This window comes from Aotus nancymaae, unplaced genomic scaffold, assembly GCF_030222135.1.
Source record: "Aotus nancymaae isolate 86718 unplaced genomic scaffold, 86718_ANA_hifiasm-v0.15.2.pri h1tg000008l, whole genome shotgun sequence".
NCBI classification, from domain to species: domain Eukaryota; kingdom Metazoa; phylum Chordata; class Mammalia; order Primates; family Aotidae; genus Aotus; species Aotus nancymaae.
This window is the reverse complement of record NW_026988419.1, coordinates 30331180-30358787: the sequence shown is the minus strand read 5'-3', so window position 1 is coordinate 30358787 and position 27608 is coordinate 30331180. Positions and strand designations below refer to the sequence as shown.

At 38.7% G+C, this 27608-nt stretch overlaps 1 protein-coding gene across 7 annotated transcripts in view; it reads left to right on the top strand.

Annotated features, from left to right (window-relative positions):
• Positions 1-27608, top strand: part of NBEAL1 (neurobeachin like 1) — a 222282-nt gene that overhangs the window by 156526 nt on the left and 38148 nt on the right. For 5 of the 7 annotated variants that reach the window (XM_012446197.2, XM_012446193.3, XM_064373144.1 and 2 more), the window contains 7 exons: positions 827-931; positions 3362-3457; positions 4450-4574; positions 6811-6951; positions 11272-11402; positions 14773-14882; positions 26928-27045. In XM_012446197.2, the coding sequence (XP_012301620.2) occupies positions 827-931; positions 3362-3457; positions 4450-4574; positions 6811-6951; positions 11272-11402; positions 14773-14882; positions 26928-27045 (826 nt within the window). Of the gene's footprint in view, positions 1-826; positions 932-3361; positions 3458-4449; positions 4575-6810; positions 6952-11271; positions 11403-13914; positions 14223-14772; positions 14883-26927; positions 27046-27608 lie in introns of those variants that run through there. The other 2 variants (XM_064373146.1, XM_064373147.1) reach the window with 2 other exon arrangements.

Below are 27608 nucleotides of genomic sequence, written 5' to 3'. Positions count from 1 at the left end.
CTAATTCAGAGTCTAGTGATCTTTCTATTATACATGATAACTTTTGTAAAAATCATTTTACAAAATTTTTTTAATAAAATTTTTTAAATAAAACTATTTTGTAAAATAGTTTTACAACATTTTGTAAAAAAAAATGTTTTTGTAAAACTTGCATGGCTTGACTTCAGCAGGTACCACAGAGAAGTTAAAAACATAATGTACGGTTTATGTGAAATGTCCAGAACAGGCGAATCCATAGAGACAGAAATTAGATTAGTATGTGTCAGGGAATGAGAAGGAGACAGAATTGAGAAGTAGCTGTTAATGACTATGGGATTTCTATTTGAGGTGATAAAAAATATCTAAAGTTAGATGATGGTGATAGTCACATAACTGTGTGAATATAGTAAAAAAAAAAAAAAACCACTGAGGCCATGTATGGTGGCTCACACATGTAATCCCAGCACTTTGAGAGGCTCAAGTGGAGGATCACTTGAGCCCAGGAGTTTGGATCATTGTGGGCAACATGGTAAAATCCCGTCTCTACAAAAAATACAAAAAAATTAGCCCAGCATTGGGAACACGCACCTATAGTCTCAGCTACTCAGGAGGCTGAGATGGAGGTTCACCTGAGCCAGGAGGTCAAGGCTGCAGTGAGCCAAGATCATACCACTGCACTCCAGCCTGGGCAACAGAGACTGTCTCAACAAAACAAAACAAAACACACAACACTGAATTTTATACTTTAAAAGGGTGAATTTTTCTCTCAATACAGCTGTCATAATGACCATAATCTTCTAAGTTTGTCTTGATTAATGTTTAAAGTATAAAATGCTGTTTTTTATAGGTTAGAAACAAAATATATAGCAGACTGTTGTCACTTCATTCTCCAAATAGTTACTATGGAAGCAGATCACCACAGGAGTTATTCAAAGCATCAGGATTGACACAGGTAGGAAATTGTAATAGTCTGTAATGAACTGTTCTGATATTCATTTTAAGTAAAACTTGTTTCTTCTGATTATTTTCCTTTGATTTTTATAACTGCTGTTCTTTCATTCAGACTAATCTTCTGAATTATTTTTTAATTTTCCTTTGTTTCCCTCACGCAGACAGTCCCCTCCCTGCCACCTCCTGTATCATTCAGTTCATGGGTATATGTGTCAATAATTTTTTCTTTTTGAAAAATAGGGCCAGGCACAGTGGCTCATGCCTGTAATCCCACCACTTTGGGAGGCTGAGGTTGGCGTATCACCTGAGGTCAGGAGTTCAAGACCAGCCTGGCCTACATGGCGAAACTCCATCTCTACTAAAAAATACAAAAAGTAGCTCGGCATGGTGGCGGGCAGCTGTAATCCCAGATACTCGGGAGGCTGAGGCAGGAGAATTAAATGAACCAGGGAGGTAGAGGTTGCGGTGAGCCAAGATTCATGCCACTGCACTCCAGCCTGGGTGACAGAGTGAGACTCAGTCTTAAAAAAAAAAAATAATAACATGGGTTTTTAAAATCTTAATCATAAAAATGATCCATGCATGAGGTTAAAAAAAAAAAAGGAAAAAAGAGCCTGGAAAGGGCCAAAAAATACCAGTTCTACTACCAGCAAAAGTAAATTAATGCTCCATGAATTATATCCTTATTTATATCCCAGCATCACTTGGATTGTGCTGTTAGGACCCAAAGGAAAGCCATTGTTTTTGACTTTTCAGGACTGTTCATAGTCTCTTAATTGGAGTCTTTGCTTCCTGGCTCTCTCCTTCCTCCCACATACACATTAATCTTTTGTAGGTGTTGCTCTTATTCAAGAGCCATCAGCAGTTCTTTACTATTGCCAGTGAAAAGAGTTTTATTTAATAAAGTACCTTTCCTGTTGCCTGTACAATAAACTTTATTCTTTAAGTGCTGATCCCTCAACCTGTCACTCAAGAACAACTGGGCTGTACCTGATTATCCTCTGAGGATAATTAATGTAATGTTTTATGAAAGTATTTGGATAGTTTTAATATATTAAGATTGTTTTTAATATGCATACTTATGTAAATTTCAATTTGTAACAAAAATTTCAAAGTGGAACAGTCCTAAAATTCAGAATTTTAGGCCTGGCACAATGGCTCACACCTATAATCCCAGCTTCAAGGTGGGTGGGTCACCTGAGGTCAAGAGTTCAAGATCAGCCTGGCCAACATGGTGAAACCCCGTCTCTCTACTAAAAATACAAAATATTAGCCGGGCATGGTGGCAGGTGCCTGTAATCCCAACAACTCGGGAGGCTGAGGCAGGAGAATTGCTTGAACCCTGGAGGCAGAGGTTGCAGTGAGCCAAGATGATGGCATTGCACTCCAGCTTGGGAAAGAAGAGCAAAACTCTGTCTCAAAAATAAAAACAATAATAATAAAATAAAATTCAAATTTTAAGACATTTATTCTGGGCATGATGGCTCATGCCTGTAAACCCAGTGCTGTGGGAGTTCAAGCCTGGAACATCACTTGAGGCCAGGAGTTCAAGACCAGCCTGGGCAACAAAGCAAGACCTCATCTCTACAAATAGTTTAAGAAATTAGCCAGTGGGCCAGGCGCAATGGCTCACACCTGTAATCCCAGCACTTTGGGAGGCCGAGGTGGGCGGATTACCTGAGGTCGGGAGTTCGAGATCAGCCTGACCAACATGGATAAACCCCATCTCTACTAAAAATACAAAATTAGCCAGGCGTGGTGGCACATGCCTGTAATTCAAGCTACTAGGGAGGCTGAGGCAGAAGAATTGCTTAAACCCAGGAGGCAGAGGTTGCGATGAGCCGAGATCGTGCCATTGCACTCCAGCCTGGGCAACAAGAGTGAAACTCTGTCTCAAAAAAAAAGAAAAGAAAAAAGAAATTAGCCAGCATAATAGGGCATCACTTTAGGCCTAGCTACTTGGGAGGCTAAGCCAGGTAGATTGCTTGAGCCCAGGAGCTTGAGGCTGTAGTAAGAAGCTGAGGCTTAAGCCTGGGAGCTTGAGGGTGTTGTGAGCTATGATTGCTTCACTGCACTCAGCTTCAGCGACAGAGACCATTTCTCTGAAATAAATAAATAAAATAAAAATTTTAAGGTATTCAAATAAAACCTTTAATTGAAGAAAAGACAAGTTGTTTTTTTGTTTGTTTTTGGAAAGAATTCTTATCAAGACCTTCTAGACTGTGGTGTAAGCTTTATGTTGAATTTTCTGTTCCTTTTTTAGAGACTAATATTTAAAAAGAAGTGAATTTAGGAAAAGTATATTGATTTATCTCCCTGTTGAACCTTTTTTTCTTTTTTAGCCCATTCTTTGTACTGTCAATAATAGCTACCAATGTCTAAGAGATAGAGATTTTTAAATTTTGATATTGCTCTTTTTTGTACTGTCTAGAAATGGGTAAACAGAGAGATATCAAATTTTGACTACCTTATTCAAATAAATACAATGGCAGGACGAACCTATAATGACCTTGCACAGTATCCTGTGGTAAGTTTTGCATAAACCTTATAAATGTGGGATTGCCCTATAGTTTTATAAATTGCAAAAGTATACTTTTGCACATGGTACTTATTTTTTATTTAAAAACCTTTTGCCTTTCTGTATGTTTTCTACTCATTTATTTTCAAAAAATATATAAACATGAAAACTAATTTAAGTAAAAGTCTTTTTTCTTTCACTTCATTGAAAATATGCAGTGGGGCTGGGCATGGTGGCTCATGCTTGCTCCATGAGGAATCCCAGCACTTTGGGAAGCCAAGGAGGGTGGATCATCTGAGGTCAGGAGTTTGGGACGAGCCTAGCCAACATGGTGAAACTCCGTCTCTACTAAAAATACAAAAATTAGCTGGGCGTAGTGGTACACACCTGTAATCCCAGCAACTCAGGAAGCTGAGACAGGAGAATCACTTAAACCCAGGAGATGGAGTTTGCAGTGAGCTGAGATCATGCCACTGCACTCCAGCCTGGGCAACGGAGCAAGACTCTGTCTCAAAAAAAAAAAGAAGAAGAAAAGAAAGCCAGGCGCAGTGGCTTACGCCTATAATCCCAGCACTTTGGGAGGCTGAGGTGGGTGGATCACAAGGTCAAGAGATCGAGACCATCCTGGCCAACATGGTGAAAACCCATCTCTACTCAAAATACAAAAATTAGCTGGACATGGCGGCGCATGCCTGTAGTCCAAGCTATTCGGGAGGTTGAGGCAGGAGAATCACTTGAACCTGAAGTGGAGGTTGCAGTGAGCTCAGGTCGTGCCACTGCACTCCAGCCTGGCAACAGAGCAAGACTTCATCTTAAAAAAAAAAAAAAAGAAAGAAAGAAAGAAAAAGAAAAGAAAATATTCCAGTGGAATGATAGGAACAGGGAAAAAATATTTTTAGAGACTATCCATTTTTGTCTTTAGATAAGCATTCGATATTAGATATGGGGATATTAGCTTCTTTAGAAAGGAATGTCTAAATTGTAAATTATGGCTCTTTTAGTTTCCCTGGATTTTACAAGATTATACTTCAGAAGAGTTGGACCTTAATAACCCTGCCGTATTTCGAGATCTTTCCAAACCAATTGGGGTAGTTAATGATAAAAATGCCAAAGCTATGCGAGAAAAGTAAGTGCTCCTTATTCCTTTTGAAAAAGACACATTGCTTCTTTGAATTTGTATTGATTTTTTACTATGGCCAACCAAAAAAAACTTTTTTTAACCTTACTACTATTTTTGATAATCAGAGTCTGATAGTTACTTCACTAAGTTTTCTTGAAAATATCTTGGCAGGCTGGGAGCGGTGGCTCATGCCTGTAATCCCAGCACTTTGGGAGGCCAAGGCAGGTGAATCACGAGGTCAAGAGATGCAGACCATCCAAGCCAACACTGTGAAACTCCATCTCTACTAAAAGTACAAAACTTAGCTGGGTGTGGTGGCACACACCTGTAGCCCCAGCTACTCCCTGAGGCAGGAGAATCACTTGAACCCAGGACATGGAGGTTGCAGTGAGCTGAGGTCATGCCACTGCACTCCAGCCTGGCGACAAAGTGAGACTCTGTCTCAAAAAAAAAAAAAGAAAGAAAAAAGAAAATATCTTGGTTGCCTTTCAGAAATCTTGACTATAGTTCTGTTGATTTCCCTTCATCAAATTTAAATTGATATTGCTCAGAATGTCTTTTTACCATGTAATAAGTATGTGCTAAAAAGTAATAAATTCTTGAAATTTTTCTTCCCAGATATTTTAAACTGTATAACCTAATAATCAAACATATTAAAGTATCTAATATAACAGTTGGGTAGATATACAACTAATACTGATGTGTTTTTCAATAATAATGTGAATAAAGAAGAGTGAATGTGTGGCAATTTAGAACATGTCATCTTGATAAGAAGAAAATTTTATAGTTCTGTTTATGATCTACCCTGACAACTTCTGACAATTAATTTTTTCTTTTTTAAATATAAGTTCCAATTTCATACAATTAATTTTTTCAAAGCAAGCTGCCCACAGGCAAAAGAATAACCTGATTTTAATTTCCCTTTTTCTCCCTGTGAACTTAGGGATGACTTTTGAATTTTGAATTTTAATAAGGACAAAACTGTTTTACAAATTCACTTGGTTATAGATTGATATGAAAGTAGATGGTACTTTTTTTCCTACTTTTTCTTTGCAGATCTTCCCTAGGACTTTTTGCAATGTTTAATATTTGATTTGATTTGATTTACCAGTGGAACTTGGCTGTGTATGTATGTATTTCATCACTACCATTAGTCATACTTTTTTTTCTGATAGTAACGAAAGAAGGTTTTGTAATTTTCAAAAACAGTGTTCTACAGGAAATACTTAAATACATAACTTATTATATTGATAAAGATGCAAGTTGTTTTACATTTTAGTCATATATTTTTACTAGATACAAATAACTTTGACCTGAAAACTTTTTTATTCCACTGAATATTAATGATTAGTATATAAAAGGAAATTGGCCCCAGCTTAATGAACCAATTACTGTTTTGGTTTTTGAAATTCAGTGTTTATGACCTACAAAATCTTTCATTTCAGATGTCACCATTCAGACTAATTTTGCTTATATCAGTGATAGAGCTTGAGGAATCACTATGTATCTTGTGCTAATAATCTGGTTTAGGCCTTTTTCCTATCACCATCTCTTTTTTTCTTTTACCTTTAAATTTCTAGGCATTAATTTCCATAATTCTTGACTAGTTCTCCATTTTTTTTTTTCCGTTTCCTTGGCCACAAAAGGATATCTAGTTATCACAGTGCTTTATACTAGAAAAAAAAAAAGGAAACAGTCTTAGTGTCTAAAAGGTAAATAAATAATTAAATTGTGGTACATCTATACAATATTATATACATGTTAAAAATAGACTACTCAATCACTTGATGTCCATAGAAAATTGTTAAATGCAAAATATAAGTTATGAATAATATATATAGCATTTTTATGTAAAAAAATTCATATATTTATTTATACATTAGGATAGATATTCACCAAAAAATTAGTGTTAATTAGTGAAATTGTATGTTGACTTTAAGTGTCTTCTGTTTTAATTCTCTTCTGATTTTTCTACAATGAACATGTATTATTATTGCATAATACAAAACTATTCCAGAATTTTTTGTGATATTTCATTGTTAAGAAAAGAAGTATTAACAAATAAAACTTTTTTCATTTGCTAGTATGGTATAATGATGATATGAGTACAGAGTTTGATAATGAGGCATATGAAAAAGGATGGACTTTTAAAAAACTATGTTTTCAGAAATAAAATACAGACTTATGCCCCCTATGTATTCTGTTATTTTGGTTATAAAACTTTAGGATTTTTTCCCCACAGATATGAAAATTTTGAGGATCCTATGGGAACTATTGATAAGTTTCATTATGGTACTCACTATTCAAATTCTGCGGGGGTCATGCATTATCTCATTCGTGTAGAACCATTCACCACCCTCCACATCCAGCTTCAGAGTGGAAGGTATGTTTCAAGTAAATAAGCTATTTTTTTATGACTTTATGTTACTGTTGGAAACTGTTTGCCTTCACGTCATGTACTGTGTAAGATATCTTTCTTTATTCTCCTGTATTAAATTTCAATTCAGCTAAAAATAAACTAGTTTGAGAATAAGTCACTCAAACTGACTCACACAAGTGACTTAAGGAAAATTCCTTTTTCAGTGTTATCCCAGTGTACCTTTGTGATTCTTACTGTTTTGAGGAATCTACCAGAGATTTATAATTAGATCTGATTTGGAGCTAAATCTAAGGCATCACCAGAGAGTCAAACTGAGCCAATGCCTATGCCTATGTAGTCTTAAAAGTATGTATGAAGAGGAGTAGAAGGAGTAGCAATAAGAGACTCTTACATTATTGCAGCAGCTCAAACAAGTCTGTGATACCACTGTATTTACACTGTGGATATTATAACTTACCTATGTTGTACATTTTCCTAATAATCCTAAGGAAACCAGCTTTTCCATAAATTTTCTGTTCCTGAGTAAATCCTCCACAAAACTCCCTATTTATACATGTTTTGTCTCCATCTTGCCTTATTCTTTAACAACCATTTTGCCTTTCCTACCCAATCCTGAGCTATGTGAATATCACCTATTCTGTTCTCACAGTTAGCCTGTGTTCCTTATTTCTGTCTATGTACAATAAGCCTTGGCTTTCAAGAAGAGACTCTGGCCCTAAGGTCACTAAACATCCCCAGATGTTACATGTACCATAATAGCAGATACTTTTCTCCCCGTAAGATGCAATAAAGTAGGCCGGGTGCGGTGGCTCATGCCTCTAATCCCAGCGCTTTGAGAGGCCAAGGTGGGTGGATCACCTGAGGTCAGGAGCTCGAGATCAACCTGGCCAATGTGGTGAAACCCCGTCTCTACTAAAAATACAAAAAAAATAGCTGGGCATGGTGGTGCACACCTGTAGTCCCAGCTACCCAGGAGACTGAGGCATGAGAATTGCTTGAACCTGGGAGGTGGAGGTTGCAGTGAGCTGAGATTGTGCCACTGTACTCCAGCCTGGGTGAAGGAGTGAGACTCTGTCTCAAAAAATGCAACAAAGTATAGCTGGGTCTTTTTACCTTTTAATAATTTTATGGCTAAATGATTTTTTACAGAGCTTCAAAAATAGATTTTATAATACTTCAAAGGTCATCATCAAGAAAGTAAAAACTGGCCAGACATGGTGGTTTACACCTTTAATCCCCAACACTTTGGGAAGCCAGGTCAGGTGGATCACTTGAGCCTATGAGTTTGAGATCAGCCTGGGCAACTTGGCAAAACCCTATCTCTACAAAAAATAGAAAAATTAGTCTGGTGTGGTGGTGCTCATCATAGTCCCAGCTACTCAGGAAGCTGAGGTGGGAAGAGAGATTGAACCCAGGAGGTTGAGGCAATAGGGAGCCATGATTGCACCACTGTACTCCAGACTGGGTGACACAGCAAAGCTCTGTCTGAAAACAAATAAAAAAAGAAAGGAAAACTATATCTGTTAAGGGACTTACAGATTTGTACCTAGAATATATAAAGAACCATTACACTCAAGGTGAGGTGGCACACACCTGTAACTTTAGCTACTCAGGAGGCTGAGGCACAAGGATTGCTTGAGCCCAGAAATTCAAGTCCAGCCTGGGCAACATAGTGAGATGCCCACCTCCATTTAAAAAAAAAAGAGAGAGGGAAGAACTCTTACAGCTAAATAATAAAAAGACAACCCAATTAAAAAATAGACAAAGGATCTGAATAAACATTTCTTCAGAGGACATATGCAAATGTTCAATAAACACATGAAAAGATGCTCACAAAAACCACAGTGAGATGCCACCTCACACCCACTATGATAGCTGTAATAAAAAAGACAAATAATAATTCGTGTTGATGATCATTTGGAGAAATTGGAACCCTTATAAATACTGCTGATGAGAATGTAAAATGGTGCAGCTTTTGTGGAAAACAGTCTGGCAGTTCCTGAAAAGGTTAAATATAGAGGGCTGGGTGTGGTGGCTCATGCCTGTAATCCCAGCACATTGGGAGGCTGAGGCAGGTGGATCACTTGAGGTCAGGGATTCGAGACCAGTCTGGCAAACATGGTCTGTCTCTACTAAAAATTCAAAAATTAGCCAGGCATGGTGGCAGGTGCCTGTAATCCTAGCTACTCTGGAAGCTGAGGCAGGAGAATTGCCTGAACCCAGGAGGCAGAGGTTGCAGTGAGCCAAGATCACATCACTGCACTCCAGCCTGGGCGACAGAGCAAGACTCCATCTCAAAAAAAAAAAAAAAAAGGTTAAATATAGAATTGCTGTATAATCTAGCAATTCCACTTCTAGATACATACCTAAGATAATTGAATACATATATTCACACAAAAACTTGTACACAAATATTCACACCGGCTTTTTTTCTTTGAGACAGAGTCTCACTCTGTCGCCCAGGCTGGAGTGCAGTGGCTCAGTCTCAGCTCACTGCAACCTCCATCTCCTAGGCTCAAACAATTCTCTTGCCACAGCCTCCAGAGTAGCTGGGACTATGGGTGCGTGCCACCACACCCAGGTAATTTTTTTGTATTTTTGGTAGAGAAGGGGTTTTGCCATATTGCCCAGGCTGGTCTCAAACTCTTGATCTCAAGTGATCTGCCTGCCTCAGCCTCCCAAAGTATTGGTATTGTAGGCGTCAGTCACCACACCCGGCCATACCAGCATAATTTATAACCAAAAAGTAGAAACAAACCAGTGTCCATCTACTGATAAATGAATAAATAAATGTGGTATATCTACCCAATGGAATATTATTTGCCCATGAATGAATTCAAGGAATGAAATATTGATACATGCTATAATATGGATGAGCCTTGAAAACATTATGCCAAATGAAATAAGCCAGAAACAGAAGGCCACATATTATATGATTTACATGAAATGTCCAAAATAGACAGTCAAAATAGGTAAAATGAAATAAAAATAGACCTAGAGATAGAAGGTACATTAGTGGTCTCCAGGGGTGGGAGTAGAGTGAATGGGCAGTGGCTGCTAATAGGTACAACATTTCTTCTTGGAGTGGTGAGAATGTTGTAAAATTCATTGTGATGATAGTTGCACAACTATGAATATACTGAATTAAACCCTTGAATTGTCCACTTAAAATGAGCGATTTAGATACGTTAATTTTATCTCAATTAAAACTATACCTCTTCTTAAATATACTACAATGTTTTAGGTGCTCTAGTGTCTATAATTAAATTCAAAATTCTGCTAAGATCAGCTCTGCCTCAAACCAAGATTAAATAGGTGTAAAACACAAGAGTCAAGTTAGTCATTAATGTCACTTTTTTCCTTGTAGCATGGCTTTACCTTAGACTCAAGGCCATTATATACTTAATAAATCCAGGAAAACAATATCGAATGAAATAATAGAAGGGATTTATACTGTTTGTGATTAGAGAAACCATAATACAATTGCAGCATGTCCACTTAAGCTTCATTCAGCTACCGTAGATGCAGTGCCCATGATTAAATTTAAATAAATAAAATTAAGCCAGGAGCTATAGCATGGTCTTCTTAGTCTCAGCTACTTGGGAGGCCCAGGTGAGAGAATCACTGGAGGCCGGCAGTTTAACACTGCAGCACGTCATGATGGTGCCTGTGAATAGCCACTGCACTCCAGCCTGGGCAACATAGTGAGACCTTCATCTCTAAGTAAATAAATAAAATTAATTAAAAATTAAATAATATTAAAATAAGTCAATGGATTATGCAAGTAAAACATAAAAGCTTTAGTCACAGAGCTATTTCCCTAACTCATCCTCTGGTTTTAAGCAGACGAGTTTGTAAAGATATTTATATATCAGTGATTAAATCAGCAGCATTCCTATAGATGTATTAATCAAGTATATTTACATTATAATGTTTATAATCATATTTATACACTGTGATTTTCAAATATTGAAACAATATTCACTTTCTGTAATAAATTTTAATTTGCAAAAATGCTATTTTTAAAAAAGACTTTAAGATTATATTTGTTTGAAATTTTTATCAGTGTGGTTTGGTTTTCAGCTACTTCAGCTAAGGTGCTACTGGTGATTAAAATTAGAGTGTTTAGTTTCTGACAACAAAATATGAAAGATATTATCATAATAAGGAGAGTAAATTGTTTGCGTAGGCATTAAAGAGGAAGATTCAGAAAACAGTACCGCTAATCATTAGGAACTCTGAAGGGAGTTTAAAAGGCTTTGTTTCATGCTTTCTTGTTGATTTCATTCAATATTGACATTCTCTTTTAATTTCTACATGCAGGTTTGACTGTGCAGATCGACAGTTCCATTCTATTCCTGCTACTTGGCAAGCTCTCATGGATAATCCATATGATGTGAAAGAACTTATTCCTGAATTTTTCTATTTTCCAGAGTTTTTGGAAAATCAAAATCGTAAGAAATAGGGATTAAAACTTTGACTCAGCAGGTCTCAATGGAGGAGCCTCAAAAATTAGGAGGCTTTTTAGGACATTTTTGTAATATCCTGTAGATTATTTAAAATTCATTCTGTCTATGGATTACTTAGTGACAGGGCTAAACTAATGGTACACATCTTACCTTCCAGGGAAGTGCTATAGGGAACTAAGCTAAATGAGTCAAATTTGAAGCAGTAAGAGAATTTATCAGACTATAATGTTTATTAGGGAAGCAAAAATGGCCATATGCTATTTCAGCTGTTTATACCACTTAGGTTAAAAGTGTTTGAGTTAGATAAAGTGAGGATTTAGACTAAGCATCAGCTGACTACAGATCTATGAACCAACTCCACGGGCAAACTCATGTTTTTATATATACAATTTCATTGGAACATAGCCAGCATTTTTTTTTTTTTGAGATCGGGTTTTGCTCTTTTGCTTAGGCTGGAATCCAGTTCCGTGATCATGACTCATTATAGCCTTAACCTCCTGGGCTCAAAGAATCCTCTCAGCTCAGCCTCCTGCGTAGCTGAGACTACAAGTGTGCACCACCATGCCTGCAGTTTTTTTTGTAGAGATGGGGTGTCTCACTTTGTTGTGCAGACTGGTCTCCAACTTCTGGGCTCAAGTAATCCTTCCACCTTGGCCTCCCAAAGTGCTCGGATTACAGGTGTGAGCCACCATACCCTGCCAGCCAATTCATTTTTGTATCATAGAAGGTTACTGTCAAAGTAAGCATAACAGCAGATTTGAGTAGTTGTAACAGATATGATATCACTCACAAAGCCAAAAATATTTATTCTTTGACTTTGAATAGGAAAAGTTTGGTAATGCCTGATTTAGAGCATATAAGAGTAGGCAAATTTAAAATTATGACAGAGTATAAGTTACTATAATATTTGAAAATTTACGTTTTTGAAGTAGAGAAGTGTGGAGTTAAATATTAATACATTTTTTATTGTCCAAATCCTTTTTCTGTGAGGTAGTTTTTATGTTTACTTTTAAGTAAAAATAAGGAAATTGGCAATATTTTTATTATTGGTGCTCTTTAGGGAGGTTTCACAGTATTAAAGGGTTATTACCAATTTTTTTTCCTGGCCCTAACATGAAATGTTAATGTTGGCCCCTTCATTTAGTCAGCACAATTATTTGTCATACTGAGGAGAACATATCCGGGACTTAATGTACTTTGACCATGTGCTCTGGAACAGGCTGTTGGAGGCAGGGCATCACAGTAAGGCAGTCAGAATTGCTGACTTTCAGAAAATCAGGTAAATTTGTTGACTGAGTCTGATCCTGAACTCTCAGTCAGCCATTGGACTGGAGTCTCCTAACGCAGGTATCTAGGATAAGAGAGATGAGCAGACTACATTTGGATGGAGAACTTAAGGTACTCTTAACAATTTATATCAGAGCTAGTTGCTGTCTTTAACACCGTTGTCCTGATGACCTCCACTTCTGACTATACGTTGCCTCTTTGAAATGAGCTGTTTGGGAGAAAGCAAATAAATCAGTTAGAATGCTTTTAAGAATAATAAAGAAAAAAAAACAGAATGCCTTTAGGAAAAATTTTAATAAAACCAACTCAAAATTATGCAAACAAGGAGATTTTAGTGTTTCCCATAATAAAAATCCTGAGGTATGCTAGTTTCAGAGAACTTAGCATCATCAGCACCATTTTTTTTCTGTATCTTCACTCTGCCATTCTGAATATTTTGGCTTTGGCAAGGTCCTCTCATGATCACAAATGCCTAACACAGTTTTAGGCATCATAAGCCTAAAAGTATCTAGAAATAAGTGAGTATCTTATTTCTACAACAGTATCTTAGATATAAGTGAGACTGCTAATCCATTGTGTCCTTTCCTAAGAGTGAGAAACTATTTCTCATAACTTCTCCTCATTCTCCAGAACTGGGTCATATACCAACTGCTAGATCAGTCACCTGGAATGGGCATGAAATATAGGGCAGAGATGGACAGTTGAATGAAATAAAGGTTCTGCTAGGAAATAAAAAGGAGGAATGGCTATCAGGTGGGCAATGAATAGTACCTGCTACACTGTCGTGAGTTTACCATAAAACCAAAGACCCTGTGCATCCTGTCATGACATTTAAACTCTCCAACTTGTGATACACTGGTATTTTAAGGCAGCACACTGATATTTTAAGGCCTTCTTTTTTTTTTTTTTGAGACAGTCTCACTCTCGTTCCCCAGGCTGGAGTGCAGTGACATGATCTTGGTTCACCGCAACCTCTGCCTCCCAGGTTCAAATGATTCTCCTGCCTCAGCCTCCTGAGTAGCTAGGATTACAGTCATGTACCACCATACCCAGCTAATTTCATATTTTTAGTAGAGATGGGGTTTCTCCATGTTGGTCAGGCTGGTCTTAAACTCCCAACCTCAGGTACATTTAAACTTCTCTCCAACTTGTGATACACTGGTATTTTAAGGCTGCCTTTTTTTTTTTTTTTTTTTTTTTTTTGAGACAGAGTCTCTTGTTCCCCAGGCTGGAGTACAACAGCACGATCTTAGCTCACTGCAACCTCTGCTTCTCGAGTTCAAGCGATTCTTCTGCCTCAGCCTCCCGAGTAGCTTGGATTACAGGCATGCGCCACCATACCCGGCTAATTTTGTATTTTTAGTAAAGATGGGGTTTCTCCATGTGGTCAGGCTGGTCCTGGACTCCCAACCTCAGGCGATCCATCTGCCTTGGCCTCCCAAAGTGCTGCGATTACAGACATGAGCCACCATGCCCAGCCCAAGGCCTTCTTTCTTGAAAATCTTTTGTGTTAACAGTGCCCCTTTCTCCCCTGCCGTGTTGTATAAACAAAAAAACCTCATGTTTGGGGAAATTTTATCAAAATACCATGTTCTAACTATAGAGCAAATCTTTATTATGTAAGTATCTGTTTAGAATAGTGGTATGTAAATATACTATTCTTCCATAAGACAAATAAAACTCTTCCAGTAAATGAGTTTAAGGTACGAGGTGTACCAAAAAGCTTTAAGGAGCTGTATTTTGTAAATTTACTATTAGAGGGAGTGTGTCCCTGCATTATTTTAAGTGTAAGAAGAAAACCTAATTTTTCATTCTGGTCAGATTAGGATGAGGGTTGTAGCTACAGCTTTTCCCAAATTTCTTAAGAAACAACTTAATTCTTACTCTAATTTACCTTGTAATAAAGTAGTTATTTATGTTTTTAAATTAACTGATATATACTCCAATAGATGAAAATTTTAAAAGAAAAAGTATGTTTTGATTGGGAATGTGCCCTCATGTTTGTTTGTGTTACTTCATTTATTATAATCTAAAATGATTTGATACATTTTCTTTTTACATGTCTTAGAATTTAACTTGGGTCGTCTGCAAGTTTCCAAAGAATTAGTAAATGATGTCATTCTCCCCAAATGGGCTAAGTCAGCTGAAGATTTCATCTATAAACATAGGAAAGCTTTGGTAAGACTTTTGCATTTACTTATTAGACAGAATAATAAGATAAAGATGTGTTTTCCAGATGATGGGATAATCTGACTTAATTAGTTTTCTACTTTAATTTGTAATCTATTATATATGCTGACTTTAGAAAGTACAACATAGTAATTTATTTTGAGGATATGAATCTTCTGATATAGTGAGACTAGTATAGTGCCATGAATATATAGCAAATATTAAATATTTCAGCTCTGTAAAATGTCCGTCTGCTGTATATGTAAGTGTTCCAGTCACCAAGCTGGTGTAGTTTGGTGTTTTACAGTTTTCACATTTATTTCAAATCTAATGAAGATGAGTACATTTTTGCTTTCTCTGAAGGATTTCACTAAACTTCTAAAAGAAAGGCAGCTAAGCCAAGCACAGTGGCTCATGCCTGTAATCCCAGCACTTTTGGAGGCCAAGGTGGGTGGATCACCTGAGATCAGGAGTTCAGAGATCAGCCTGGCCAACATAGTGAAACCCCATCTCTACTAAAAATACAAAAAAATTAGCCGAGAGTGGTGGCGCATGCCTATAATCTCAGGTAGTTGGGAGGCTAAGGCAGGAGAATTGCTTGAACCCAGAAGATAGAGGTTGTAGTGAGCCGAGATCACACCATTACGCTTCAGCCTGGGTGACAGAGCAAACCTCTGTCTTAAAAAAAAAGAGGGGGGTAGCTAAACCCTAAATGCCACTTTAAAAAATGTATGACCAGGCACAGTGGCTCACGCCTGTAATCCTAGCACTGTGGGAGGCAGAGGCGGGCAGTTCACCTGACCTGAGGTCAGTAATCTGTGACCAACCTGGCCAACATGGCGAAACCCCATCTTACTAGAAATACAAAAATTAACTGGGTGTGGTGGTGGGCGCCTGTAATCCCAGACTCAGGAGACTGAGGTAGGAGAATCTCTTGAACCTAGGAGGCAGAGGTTGCAGTAAGCTGAGATTACACCATTGCTCTCTAGCCTGGGAGACAGAGTGAGACTCAATCTCAAAAACGAAAGTATTCGTTTTTAGTTAAATTTCCTAATTTGGAATTGAACGACTAGTGAGGGTTAGTTTAACATTGATACTGTGGGCCTGGCTTGGTGGCTTACGCTTATAATCCCAACACTTTGGGAGACAGAGATAGGTGGATCGACTGAGATCAAGAGTTCGAGCCTAGCCTGACCAACATAGTAAAACCTCATCTCTACTAAAAATACAAAAAGTTAGCCAGATATATAGTGGCGGGCGCCTGTAATCCCAGCTATTTGGGAGGCTGAGGCAGGAGAATCACTTGAACCCCAGAGGTGGAGGTTGCGGTGAACTGAGATCGCGCCATGGCACTCCAGCCTGAGTAACAAGAGTGAGACTCGCATCTCAATAAAAAAACAAAAGCAAAAACGTTGATACTGTGTTGCTATCTTGCAGATGATAGAGATGGCTCTGCTTTTCCCCACAGTAGCCCACTTCATTCTCTACCTAAACTGAAATGTTGGCAGACTCTGAAAATAATTAAGCCAGTACTTGGAAACATCTTTATCATTATATATTTATAAAATAAGTATATATTTATAAAATGCAGAATTCAACTATAATATTTGTAAGCAATAACCCTGTGCATGAATAAGGAATTTAGAAAAAATAAAGTAAAAATGAGTTTAGCCAGGTGTGGGTGGTGTGCACCTGTAGTCCCAGCTACTTGGGAGACTGAAGTGAGAGGGTTACTTGAGCCCAGGAGTTTGAGATCAGCCTGGGCAATATAGCAAGACCCTGTCTCTTTAAAAAAAAAAAAAAAAAAAAAGGTTATTTGGGAATGAATGATGAATTGCTCTCTGATAATACCTATGCTGTGGTGAACCATTAAGGGCCAGAGATATACCCAGGAAGGCAAGGATTTTTAAAGGTAAAATGAGGAAACTTACATAAGTTGTTTTAAAACGATTATCCTTGACCACAAGGATTAATAACAAGGATGGCATTAGTCCAAGGTTGAACAGGCAGTTGCTGGGCAGATATCCTTGCAGAAGTATTCTTTGTGTATGGTTGTGGTTTTCAGAATGCCTTTGTAATAGTCTTTATTGTAGGCATGTATGCATGAGAGCCCCTCCTTTATGGCCTCTCTACTAGATTTTGTTAGGTTTTGGCATAAGGGACTCCATTTCTATCCTTACAGCGTTCACAAGCCTATTAATAAGAAATTAGAATTATGTATTTCAGTTATATATTACTGAATAACAAACTGTTCAAAAATTCAGTGGTTTAAAAGTATAGCCATTTTAGGGGAGGGATACCATTAGGAGAAATACCTAATGTAGATGATGGGTTGATGAGTACAACAAGCCACCATGACACATGTATACCTATGTAACAAACCTGCATGTTCTGTACATGTATCCCAGAACTTAAAGTAAAATAATTTTTTAAAAATTATAGCCATTTTGTCATCTCCCACAGTTCAGTGGGTTGGCTGGTCTCAACTGGGCCATTCTGCTGCTCTTCCTTGAGGTTCTCATGCAGTTGCAGTCATATGGCAGCTGCTATTGGAGTCATCTGAAGGCTGCATTGAAACAGTAGGATGCTAGCTTTTCTCCGTCTGCATGTAATCTCAGGATATCTCCTCCAACTTGGTAGTCAGATGTCTTATCTGGCAGCTAACTGCTCCCCAAAAGTGGAAGCTTCCAGGCTTTCTTCATAGCATCACTTCTGCCACTTTGTAATTTTTTTTTTTTATTGCATTTTAGGTTTTGGGGTACAAGTGAGGAACATGCAAGATTGTTGCATAGGTACACACATGGCAGTGTGATGTGCTGCCTTCCTCCCCATCACCTATATCTGGCATTTCTCCCCATGCTATCTCTCCTCAACTCCCCACCTCCCGCTGTACCTCCCCTGTTTCCCCCCTACAGACCCCAGTGTGTGATGCTCCCCTCCCTGTGTCCATGTGTTCTCATTGTTTAACACCCACCTATGAGTGAGAACATGCAGTGTTTGATTTTCTGTTCTTGTGTCAGTTTGTTGAGAATGATGGTTTCAAGGTTCATCCATGTCCCTACAAAGGACACAAACTCATCGTTTTTGATGGCTGCATAGTATTCCATAGTGTATATGTGCCACATTTTCCCTGTCCAGTCTATCATCAATGGGCATTTGGGTTGGTTCCAGGTCTTTGCTTTTGTAAACAGTGCTGCAATGAACATTCGTGTGCATGTATCCTTATAGTAAAACGATTTATAATCCTTTGGATATATACCCAGTAATGGGATTGCTGGGTCAAATGGAATTTCTATGTCTAGGTCCTTGAGGAATCGCCACACTGTTTTCCACAATGGTTGAACTAATTTACACTCCCACCAACAGTGTAAAAGCGTTCCTATTTCTCCACATCCTCTCCAGCATCTGTTGTCTCCAGATTTTTTAATGATCGCCATTCTAACTGGCATGAGGTGGTATCTCAACATAGTTTTGATTTACATTTCTCTAATGACCAGTGAAGATAAACATTTTTTCATATGTTTGTTGGCCTCATGTATGTCTTCTATTATAAAGTGTCTGTTCATGTCCTTTGCTCACTTTTGAATGGGCTTGTTTGTTTTTTTCTTGTAAATCTGTTTTAGTTCTTTGTAGATTCTGGATATCAGCCCTTTGTCAGATGGGTAGATTGCAAACATTTTTTCCCATTCTGTTGGTTGCCGATTCACTCTAATGACTGTTTCTTTTGCTGTGCAGAAGCTCTGGAGTTTGATCAGATCCCATTTGTCTATTTTGGCTTTTGTGGCCAATGCTTTCGGTGTTTTGATCATGAAGTCCTTGCCTACACCTATGTCCTGAATGGTATTGCCTAGGTTTTCTTCTAGGGTTTTTATGGTGTTAGGTCTTATGTTTAAGTCTTTAATCCATCTGGAGTTAATTTTAGTGTAAGGTGTCAGGAAGAGGTCCAGTTTCTGCTTGCACATAGCTAGCCCGTTTTCCCAACACCATTTATTAAACAGGGACTCCTTTCCCCACTGCTTGTTTTTGTCAGGTTTGTCAAAGGTCAGATGGTTGTAGATGTGTGGTGTTGCCTCTGAGGCCTCTGTTCTGTTCCATTGGTCTATATCTCTGTTTTGGTACCAGTACCATGCTGTTTTGATTACTGTAGCCTTGGAGTATAGTTTGAAGTCTGGTAGTGTGATGCCTCCTGCTTTGTTTTTTTTTTTTTTTTTTTTTTTTTTTTGCTTAGAGTTGACTTGGCTATGCGAGCTCTCTTTTGGTTCCATATGAAGTTTAAGGTGGTTTTTTCCAGTTCTGTGAAGAAGGTCATTGGTAGCTTGATGGGGATAGCATTGAATCTGTAAATTACTTTGGGCAGTATGGCCATTTTCACGATATTGATTCTTCCTAACTATGAACATGGAATGTTTCTCCATCTGTTTGTGTCCTCTCTTATTTCATTGAGCAGTGGTTTGTAGTTCTCCTTGAAGAGGTCCTTTACATCCTTTATTAGTTGTATTCCCACGTATTTTATTCTCTTTGTAGCAATTGTGAATGGCAGTTTGTTCTTGATTTGGCTCTCTTTAAGTCTGTTATTGGTGTATAGGAATGCTTGTGATTTTTGCACATTTGATTTTGTAATCCTGAGACTTTGCCGAAGTTGCTTATCATCTTAAGGAGATTTTGGGCTGAGACGATGGGGTCTTCTAGATAACTATCATGTCATCTGCAAATAGAGACAATTTGACTTCCTCCTTTCCTATTTGAATACCCTTTATTTCTTTTCTTGCCTGATTGCTCTGGCTAGAACTTCCAATACTGTATTGAATAGGAGTGGTGAGAGAGGGCATCCTTGTCTAGTGCCAGATTTCAAAGGGAATGCTTCCAGTTTTTGCCCATTCAGTATGACATTGGCTTGTCATACTGGTTTTGCCGATTCAGTATGATATTGGCTTGTCATACCAGTTTTTGCCCATTCAGTATGATATTGGTTTGTCGTAAATAGCTTTTATTATTTTGAGATACGTTCCATCAATACCTAGTTTATTGAGGGTTTTTAGCATAAAGGGCTGTTGAATTTTGTCAAAGGTCTTCTCTGCATCTATTGAGATAATCATGTGGTTTTTGTCTTTGGTTCTGTTTGTGTGGTGAATTACGTTTATAGACTTGCGTATGTTGAACCAGCCTTGCATCCCTAGGATGAAGCCTACTTGATCATGGCGGATAAGCTTTTTGATGTGCTGTTGCAGTCAGTGTGCCAATATTTTATTGAAAATTTTTGCATCTATGTTCGTCATGAATATTGGCCTGAAGTTTTCTTTTCTTGTCGAGTCTCTGCCGGGTTTTGGTATCAGGATGATGTTGGTTTCATAAAATGATTTGAGAAGGATTCTCTCTTTTTGGATTGTTTGGAATAGTTTCAGAAGGAACAGTACCAGCTCCTCTTTGTATGTCTGATAGAATTCGGCTATGAACCCATCTGGACTTGGGCTTTTTTGTTAGTAGGCTATTAATTGCTGCCTCCACTTCAGCCCTTGTTATTGGTCTATTCAGGGTTTCGACTTCTTCCTGCTTTAGGCTTGGGAGGATGCAAGTGTCCAAGAATTTATCCATTTCTTCCAGGTTTCCTAGTTTATGTGCATAGAGATGTTTGTAATAATCTCTGTTGATGGTTTGTATTTCTGAGGAATCTGTGGTGATATCCACTTTATCATTTTTTATTGCATCTATTTGATTATTCTCTCTTTTCTTTTTTATTAATCTGGCTAGTGGTCTATTTTGTTGATCTTTTCGAAAAACCAGCTCCTGGATTTATTGGTATTTTTGAAGGGTTTTTTTGTGTCTCTATCTCCTTCAGTTCTGCTCTGATCTTAGTTATTTCTTGTCTTCTGCTAGGTTTTGAGTTTTTTTGGTCTTGCTCCTCTAGCTCTTTCAATTTTGATGATAGGGTGTCGATTTTAGATCTTTCCTCACTTCTCATGTGGGCATTTATTGCTATATATTTTCCTCTAGACACTGCTTTAAATGTGTCCCAGAGGTTCTCTTACATTGTGTCTTCATTCTCGTTGGTTTTGAAGAACATCTTTATTTCTGCCTTCATTTCATTGTTTATCTAGTCAACATTCAAGAGCCAGTTGTTCGGTTTCCATGAAGCTGTGCGGTTCTGAGTTAGTTTCTGAATTCTGAGTTCTAACTTGATTGCACTGTGGTCTGAGAGACTGTTTGTTATGATTTCCATTCTTTTGCATTTGCTGAGGAGAGATTTACTTCCAATTCTGTGGTCAGTTTTAGAGTAGGTGTGATGTGGTGTTGAGAAGAATGAATATTCTGTGGATTTGGGGTGGAGAGTTCTGTGGATTTGGGGTGGAAAGTTCTGTGAATGTCTATTAGGTTTGTTTGGTCCAGGTCTGAGTTCAAGTCCTGGATATCCTTGTTAATTTTCTGTCTCGTTCATCTGTCTAATATTGACAATGGAGTGTTAAAGTCTCCCACTATTATTGTGTGGGAGTCTAAGTCTCTTTGTAAGTCATTAAGAACTTGCTTTATGTATCTGGGTGCTCCTGTATTGGGCACGTATATATTTAGGATTATTAGGTCTTCTTGTTGCATTGATCCTTTTACCGTTGTGTAATGTCCTTCTTTGTCTCTTTTGATCTTTGTTGGTTTAAAGTCTATTTTATCTGAGATGAGAATTGTAAATCCTGCTTTTTTTTGCTCTCCATTTTCTTGGTAAATCTTCCTCCATCCCTTTATTTTGAGCCTTTGTGTATCCTTGCATGTGAGATGGGTTTCCTGGATACAGCACACTGATGGGTTTTGGCTTTTTATCCAATTTGCCAGTCTGTGTCTTTTGATTGGGGCATTTAGCCCATTTACATTTAGGATTAATATTGTTATGTGTGAATTTGATCCTGCCATTTTGATGCTAGCTGGCTGTTTTGCCCGTTACTTGATGCAGTTTCTTCATTGTGTTGATGCTGTTTACCATTTGGTATGTTTTTGGAGTGGCTGGTACTGGTTGTTCCTTTCTATGTTTAGTGCCTCTTTCAGGAGCTCTTGTAAAGCAGGCCTGGTGTTGATGAAATCTCTGAGTACTTACTTGTTCACAAAGTATTTTATTTTTCCTTCACTTATGAAGCTTAGTTTGGCTGGATATGAAATTCTGGGTTGAAAGTTCTTTTCTTTAAGGATGTTGAATATCGGCCCCCACTCTCTTCTGGCTTGTAGGGTTTCTGCTGAGAGATCTGCTGTGAGTCTGATGGGCTTCCCTTTGTGGGTAACCTGAACTTTCTCTCTGGCTGAAATGAATGCCCTTAGCATTTTTTCTTTCATTTCAACCCTGGTGAATCTGATGATTATGTGCCTTGGGGTTGCTCTTCTTGAGGAATATCTTTGTGATGTTCTCTGTATTTCCTGGACTTGAATATTGGCCTGCCTTGCCAGGCTGGGGAAGTTTTCCTGGGTAATATCCTGAAGAGTATTTTCCAGCTTGGATTCATTCTCTCCGTCACATTCAGGTAAACCTATTGAATGTAGATTAGGTCTTTTCACATAGTCCCATATTTATTGGAGACTTTGTTCATTCCTTTTTACCCTTTTTTCTCTAATCTTGCCTTCTCGTTTTATTTCATTGAGTTTATCTTCAACCTCTGATATCCTTTCTTCTGCTTGGTCAGTTCGGCTGTTGAAACTTGTGTATGCTTCACGAAGTTGTCATGTTGAGTTTTTCAGCTCCATCAATTCACTTATATTCCTAAGTTGTTAATTCTTGTTAGCATTTCGTCAAATCTTTTTTCAAGGTTCTTAGTTTCTTTGCATTGGGTTAAAACATGTTCTTTTAGCTCACAGAAGTTTCTTATTACTCACCTTCTGAAGCCTGATTCTGTCAATTCATCACACTCATTCTCCATCCAGCCTTGTTCCCTTGCTGGTAAGGAGTTGTGATCGCTTGTAGGAGGAGTGGTGAGGAGTTGTGATCCCTTGTAGGAGGAGAGGTGTTCTGATTTCGGGTGTTTTCATCCTTTTTGTGCTGGTTTCTTCCCATCTTTATGTATTTATCCACCTATTGTCTTTGTAGTTGTTGACTTTTAGATTGGGTCTCTGAGTGAACATCCAGTTTGTTGATGATGAAGTTATTTCTTTCTGTTTCTTAGTTTTCTTTCTACGAGTTAGTCCCCTCTGCTGTAGGACTGCTGAGGTCCACTCCAGGCCCTGCTTGCCTGGGGATCACCTGCAGCAGCTGCAGAACAGTAAGGGTTGCTGCCAGTTTCTTCTGCTATCTTTGTCCCTGAAGGATACCTGCCTGATGTCAGTCTGAGCTCTCCTTTATGAGGTGACTCTTTGGATATACGGGGGTCAGGGAGCTGCTTGAGGAGATAGTCTGTCCTTTATAGAAGCTCAAGTGCTGAACTGTGAGCTCCGTTGTTCATTCAGAGTTGCTGGGCAGGTACGTTTAACTCTGCTGCAGCTGAACTCGTAAACCCCCCTTTTTTTTTCCCAGGTGCTCTGTCCCAGGTCGTTAAGGCTTTATTTATGAGTGTCTGTTGTGCTGCTGGCTTTTTTCAGGGCCGCCCTGCCCAGTGAGGAGGCAGCCTAGTCACTGTCTGCCTACAGAGGCTTTGCTGAGCTGCTTTGGACTCTGCACAGCTGCTGTGTGAACTTTCCTGCTGTCCTGTTTATCCGGGTATAGTTAGAACTGCCTCGGCAATGGCGGCCCACCCCTGTAAGGGCGGACTCTCTCTGTAATGGCGGGCTGCCTCGGCAACAATGGGCTGCTTCAGCAATGGCGGACTACCTCCGTAGTGGTGGAGTGCCTTGGTAATGTTGGATGCCCCTCCCCCACAGAGCTGGACCATCCCGGGTTCAGCTGTGCTTGCTGTGAAACTCTCAATCCAGAGCGTTTCAGATTGCTGTTTTTTTGTGGGGGTGGGACCAGCTGAGCCTGATCACCTGGCTCCCTGCCTCAGAACCTTTTTTTTTTTTGTCTCCCAGGTGTTCCAGTCGCTTGTTGAAAAGGTGCCGGGATCTGTGTGATTTCCCATACGGTGACCCACTGTGCAGGCTGAAACAGCCGTGCTGAGATTCGTGGCACTTTTTTGCCTGGGAATCTCCTGGCCTGGCTCCCTGTTTCAGTCCCCTTTTCTATGAGTTGAATGGGCGACTCTGTCTTCCCCAAGCTCCAATCACCAGCTAAAACGGTGCCTGGACCCGTGTATTTTGTATGGAGAACTGCCGCGCCAGGGTGCCAGCCAACACAGCTGCTCCGGCCGAAACAGCCGTGCCGGCCAAAACAGCCGCGCTGGTGACCTGTGGGGCTCCTCCGCCTGGGAATCTCCTGGTCTGTGGGGAATAAAAATCTGTCTGGAAATGTGGCATCCGCTCACCCTCCGCACTTTCGCTGGGAGCTGAAATCCTGAGCTGCTGCTAATCCAGGTCTTTCCTTATTGTCCACTTTGTAATGTTTAAACAGTAACAGTATCAATGCCAGATTGAAGAGGTGGGAAATTGAACTCCATCTTTCAGTGCTAAGAGTGAGAAAGAATTTGTAGCTATCTTTAATCAACATATATTCTGCCCTCTGGTCACAAATTATTTTTGTCCTACATGCAAAATATATTCACTTCCTCTCAAGACACGCCTCACATAAAACTCTCGTCTCATTAGAGAAGGAATTGGCAAACTTTCTGTAAAGGGCCAGAGGGTAAATCTTTTGGCTTTGTTGGTCATAAGATCTATGTCACAGCTACTCAGTTCTGCCATTGTAATGCAAAAACAAATGGATGTGGCTGTGTTCTACTACTAATCTACAAATCTGGAAGTGACTCAAATTTGACCCACAGGCAGTAGTTTGCTATTCTGCGGTTAAGGCTTGAGGCCTAAAGTTCAGGATCTCATTATGTAATCAAGTCTGTGTATGGATGAAGCTACTCAGATGTGGCTCTTGCATCTGAAGCCTGAACTAAAGAGGCAAGTTATCTGTAACCATATAACAACAGTGGTATGAAATGATAAGAGAACTTATAACAGACATTCCCATTCAAAAGGAAGAGAAAAACAGGAGGCTCCTGGCAGTCACTGGTTTATATCAATTCAGAATTCCAGTAGGGACATGCTCTCAGATCTCCTATTAGGGCCCAGTCCTGTTTCCCGAGAGGGGTTCTCAGTGGCTCTTGGTTCTACCTTTGGGCTTTTGGCTCCCCACTAAGTCATTGTTTTTATTCCATAAAAAAATAACAAACTTTGTTTACGTGAGTGTCTTTGTCAGCCTCTTTCCTAACCACAGCAAATTGAAAGCCAAAGGTCTCTCTTCTTTTTTAAACAGTTTCTCTCTTTTACTCTAAACTAGTATAATTCCATTTAAAACCTTATAGGTTTCTTATGTGTCAGCTCTATTGGACAAAAGCCATTCTGCATTACTTTATGAAACAGTCCCTTATCTACTTTGGGCTGGATGGGAGGCTACAATGGAAAAATGCTCTTAAGATTCCTAGACACTATTTTCTAGTTGAGTGGGTCTATGGGGCACAACCTTAAATCTTTCTGAGGTCTCAACAGATTGTTTTACAGCCAAACCCTTTAACTAAACTTTTACCCAAGACCATATTTTAATGGTGACATTCTGATTTGATAGTTGCCTTAGGCAGTTTCTCATTTTGAGTATTTGCCCTCTTAAAGTGGTTTTCAGAATGTCTGAAATGCCTTCAAAATGAGGCAAAACATAAGAGATCCTGGAACTGAGAAATGTCAACCAACTGGAGTGCAATGGCATTGTCACAACTCACTGCAGCCATGTCCTCCTGGGCTCAGGTGATCCTCCCACCTCAGCCTCCTGAGTAGCTGTGACCATAGGTGCATGCCACCATTCCCAGCTAATTTTTTGTAGGCCGGGGGGTGGGGGCGGGAGGTTTGCCATGTTGCCCACACTGGTCTCAAACTCCTGGACTCAAGCGATCCGCCTGCTTCAACCTCCCAGAGTACTGGGATAACAGACATGAGCGACCATGCCTGGCTCTTGCAATGGTTTTATTTTTGAATCCAGCAAGATCTGGCTTTTTTATATTTTCTTTAAATTGTGCTTAAAAATCAAATAGTTCATTTTTGGCTCAGCGTGGTGGGAGGCACTTTGGGAGACTGAGGCAACTGGATCACCTGAGGTCAGGAGTTCAAGACTAGCCTGGCCAACATGGCAAAGCCCTGTCTCTACTAAAAATAAAAAAAATTAGCTGGGCATGTAATCCCAGTTACTTGGGAGGCTGAGGCAGGAGAATCACTTGAACCCTTGGGAGGTGGAGGTTGGAGTGACCCGAGATCGCGCCACTGCACTCCAACCTGGGCGACAGAGCAAGAGACTCCGTCTCCCCCACCAAAAAAATCAAATAGTTCATTTTTTAGCCCATCTTACTCCTCTCACACTTTATCATAAGCATTTAAAAGAAGCCAGATGGCACTTTAAAATGTTCTGTTTGGAAGTCTGCACACCCAAATGTATGAGTTCATTCTTTTGTGTAACTAAAACATGAGTCTCATTTTTCCCTGTCTCCGGTAACAATTTCCTCATTGTCTTTCAAGTTATCACTAGTAATTTCCAGGAGTTCTCTACCTGCCACCCAGTCCTCCTCTTAGTAAGTGGTTACTGTGAAGGAGAGAATGATTTGTAGCCATTTTTTCGACCTAAGTGTGGTTTCATTGTTTTCTTAACTTGATCTTTATTTTTTCTTGAACTAAATTTCTAGACAACTACTTCAATGGAAATTTTACCACAGAGATGCATTCCATAGCTATCTTTTAGCTCTTCTGTTGCCGTTTTTGGGCTGCTACAAGCATATTTGTATTTTATTCACCTATTAGGAAATGATTATGTTAATATTAATAAATATATCCACATTATAGTAGATAGGAATAGTTACTGTATGTAGTAGATATTGAACAAATGCTTAGCATTATTTTGAGAGAATTTTATTTTGCAGCCAGAAAGATTTGTGTGTGGAAATGTTTAATTTGTTCTTACCTTTTTAAAGAACTGAATTTACATTGTAGTTGGAAGATAGCTCTATATTAAAGTTGTTCTTTTTCTAGGAATCTGAATATGTTTCAGCTCATCTTCATGAATGGATAGATCTGATCTTTGGCTATAAACAGAGGGGACCAGCCGCAGTAGAGGCGCTCAACGTTTTCTATTATTGTAGTTATGAAGGTATAAATCTATACACTTTTTCTCTTGCTTTCCCTTGATAGAAACTATTGTTTAATATATGTTTACAGTTATTTTGGGCCTATTTAATATGAGAAAGACTACATTTAAAAAACATCTTTCTACTTGAAAGAATAAGAGACCTCTGCTTTTTTTGTAATACTAGTTAAGTATATATATGCCAATCTAATTATAAATGTCACTTACCAATATCATAAAAGTTTTTGATTTCTCACATATTTATCCTATTCTGTTGAGTCAAATATTAAATATTCAGTATTAAACAGATTTTGAAACAAGGCCTTTGAAGTTATGAATGACATTCTCCAAATGATACATATGATCACATTATTTAGCTTAGAATCAAGAATATTTTATGATGGCCTTAAAATGATTTTAAAAAGTAGTTCTTTACTAATTCTTAAGTAGACTAATAGTTCTAAAGATTGTGAATAGTGTGAAGTTATGTGAATGTGAATAAAGTGAGAGACTTCTGGTAAATGAGCATATTTTTCCCATGCCATATCCATTCAGGTAATAGGTTTGTAGGGAGAAAGTATTGCATG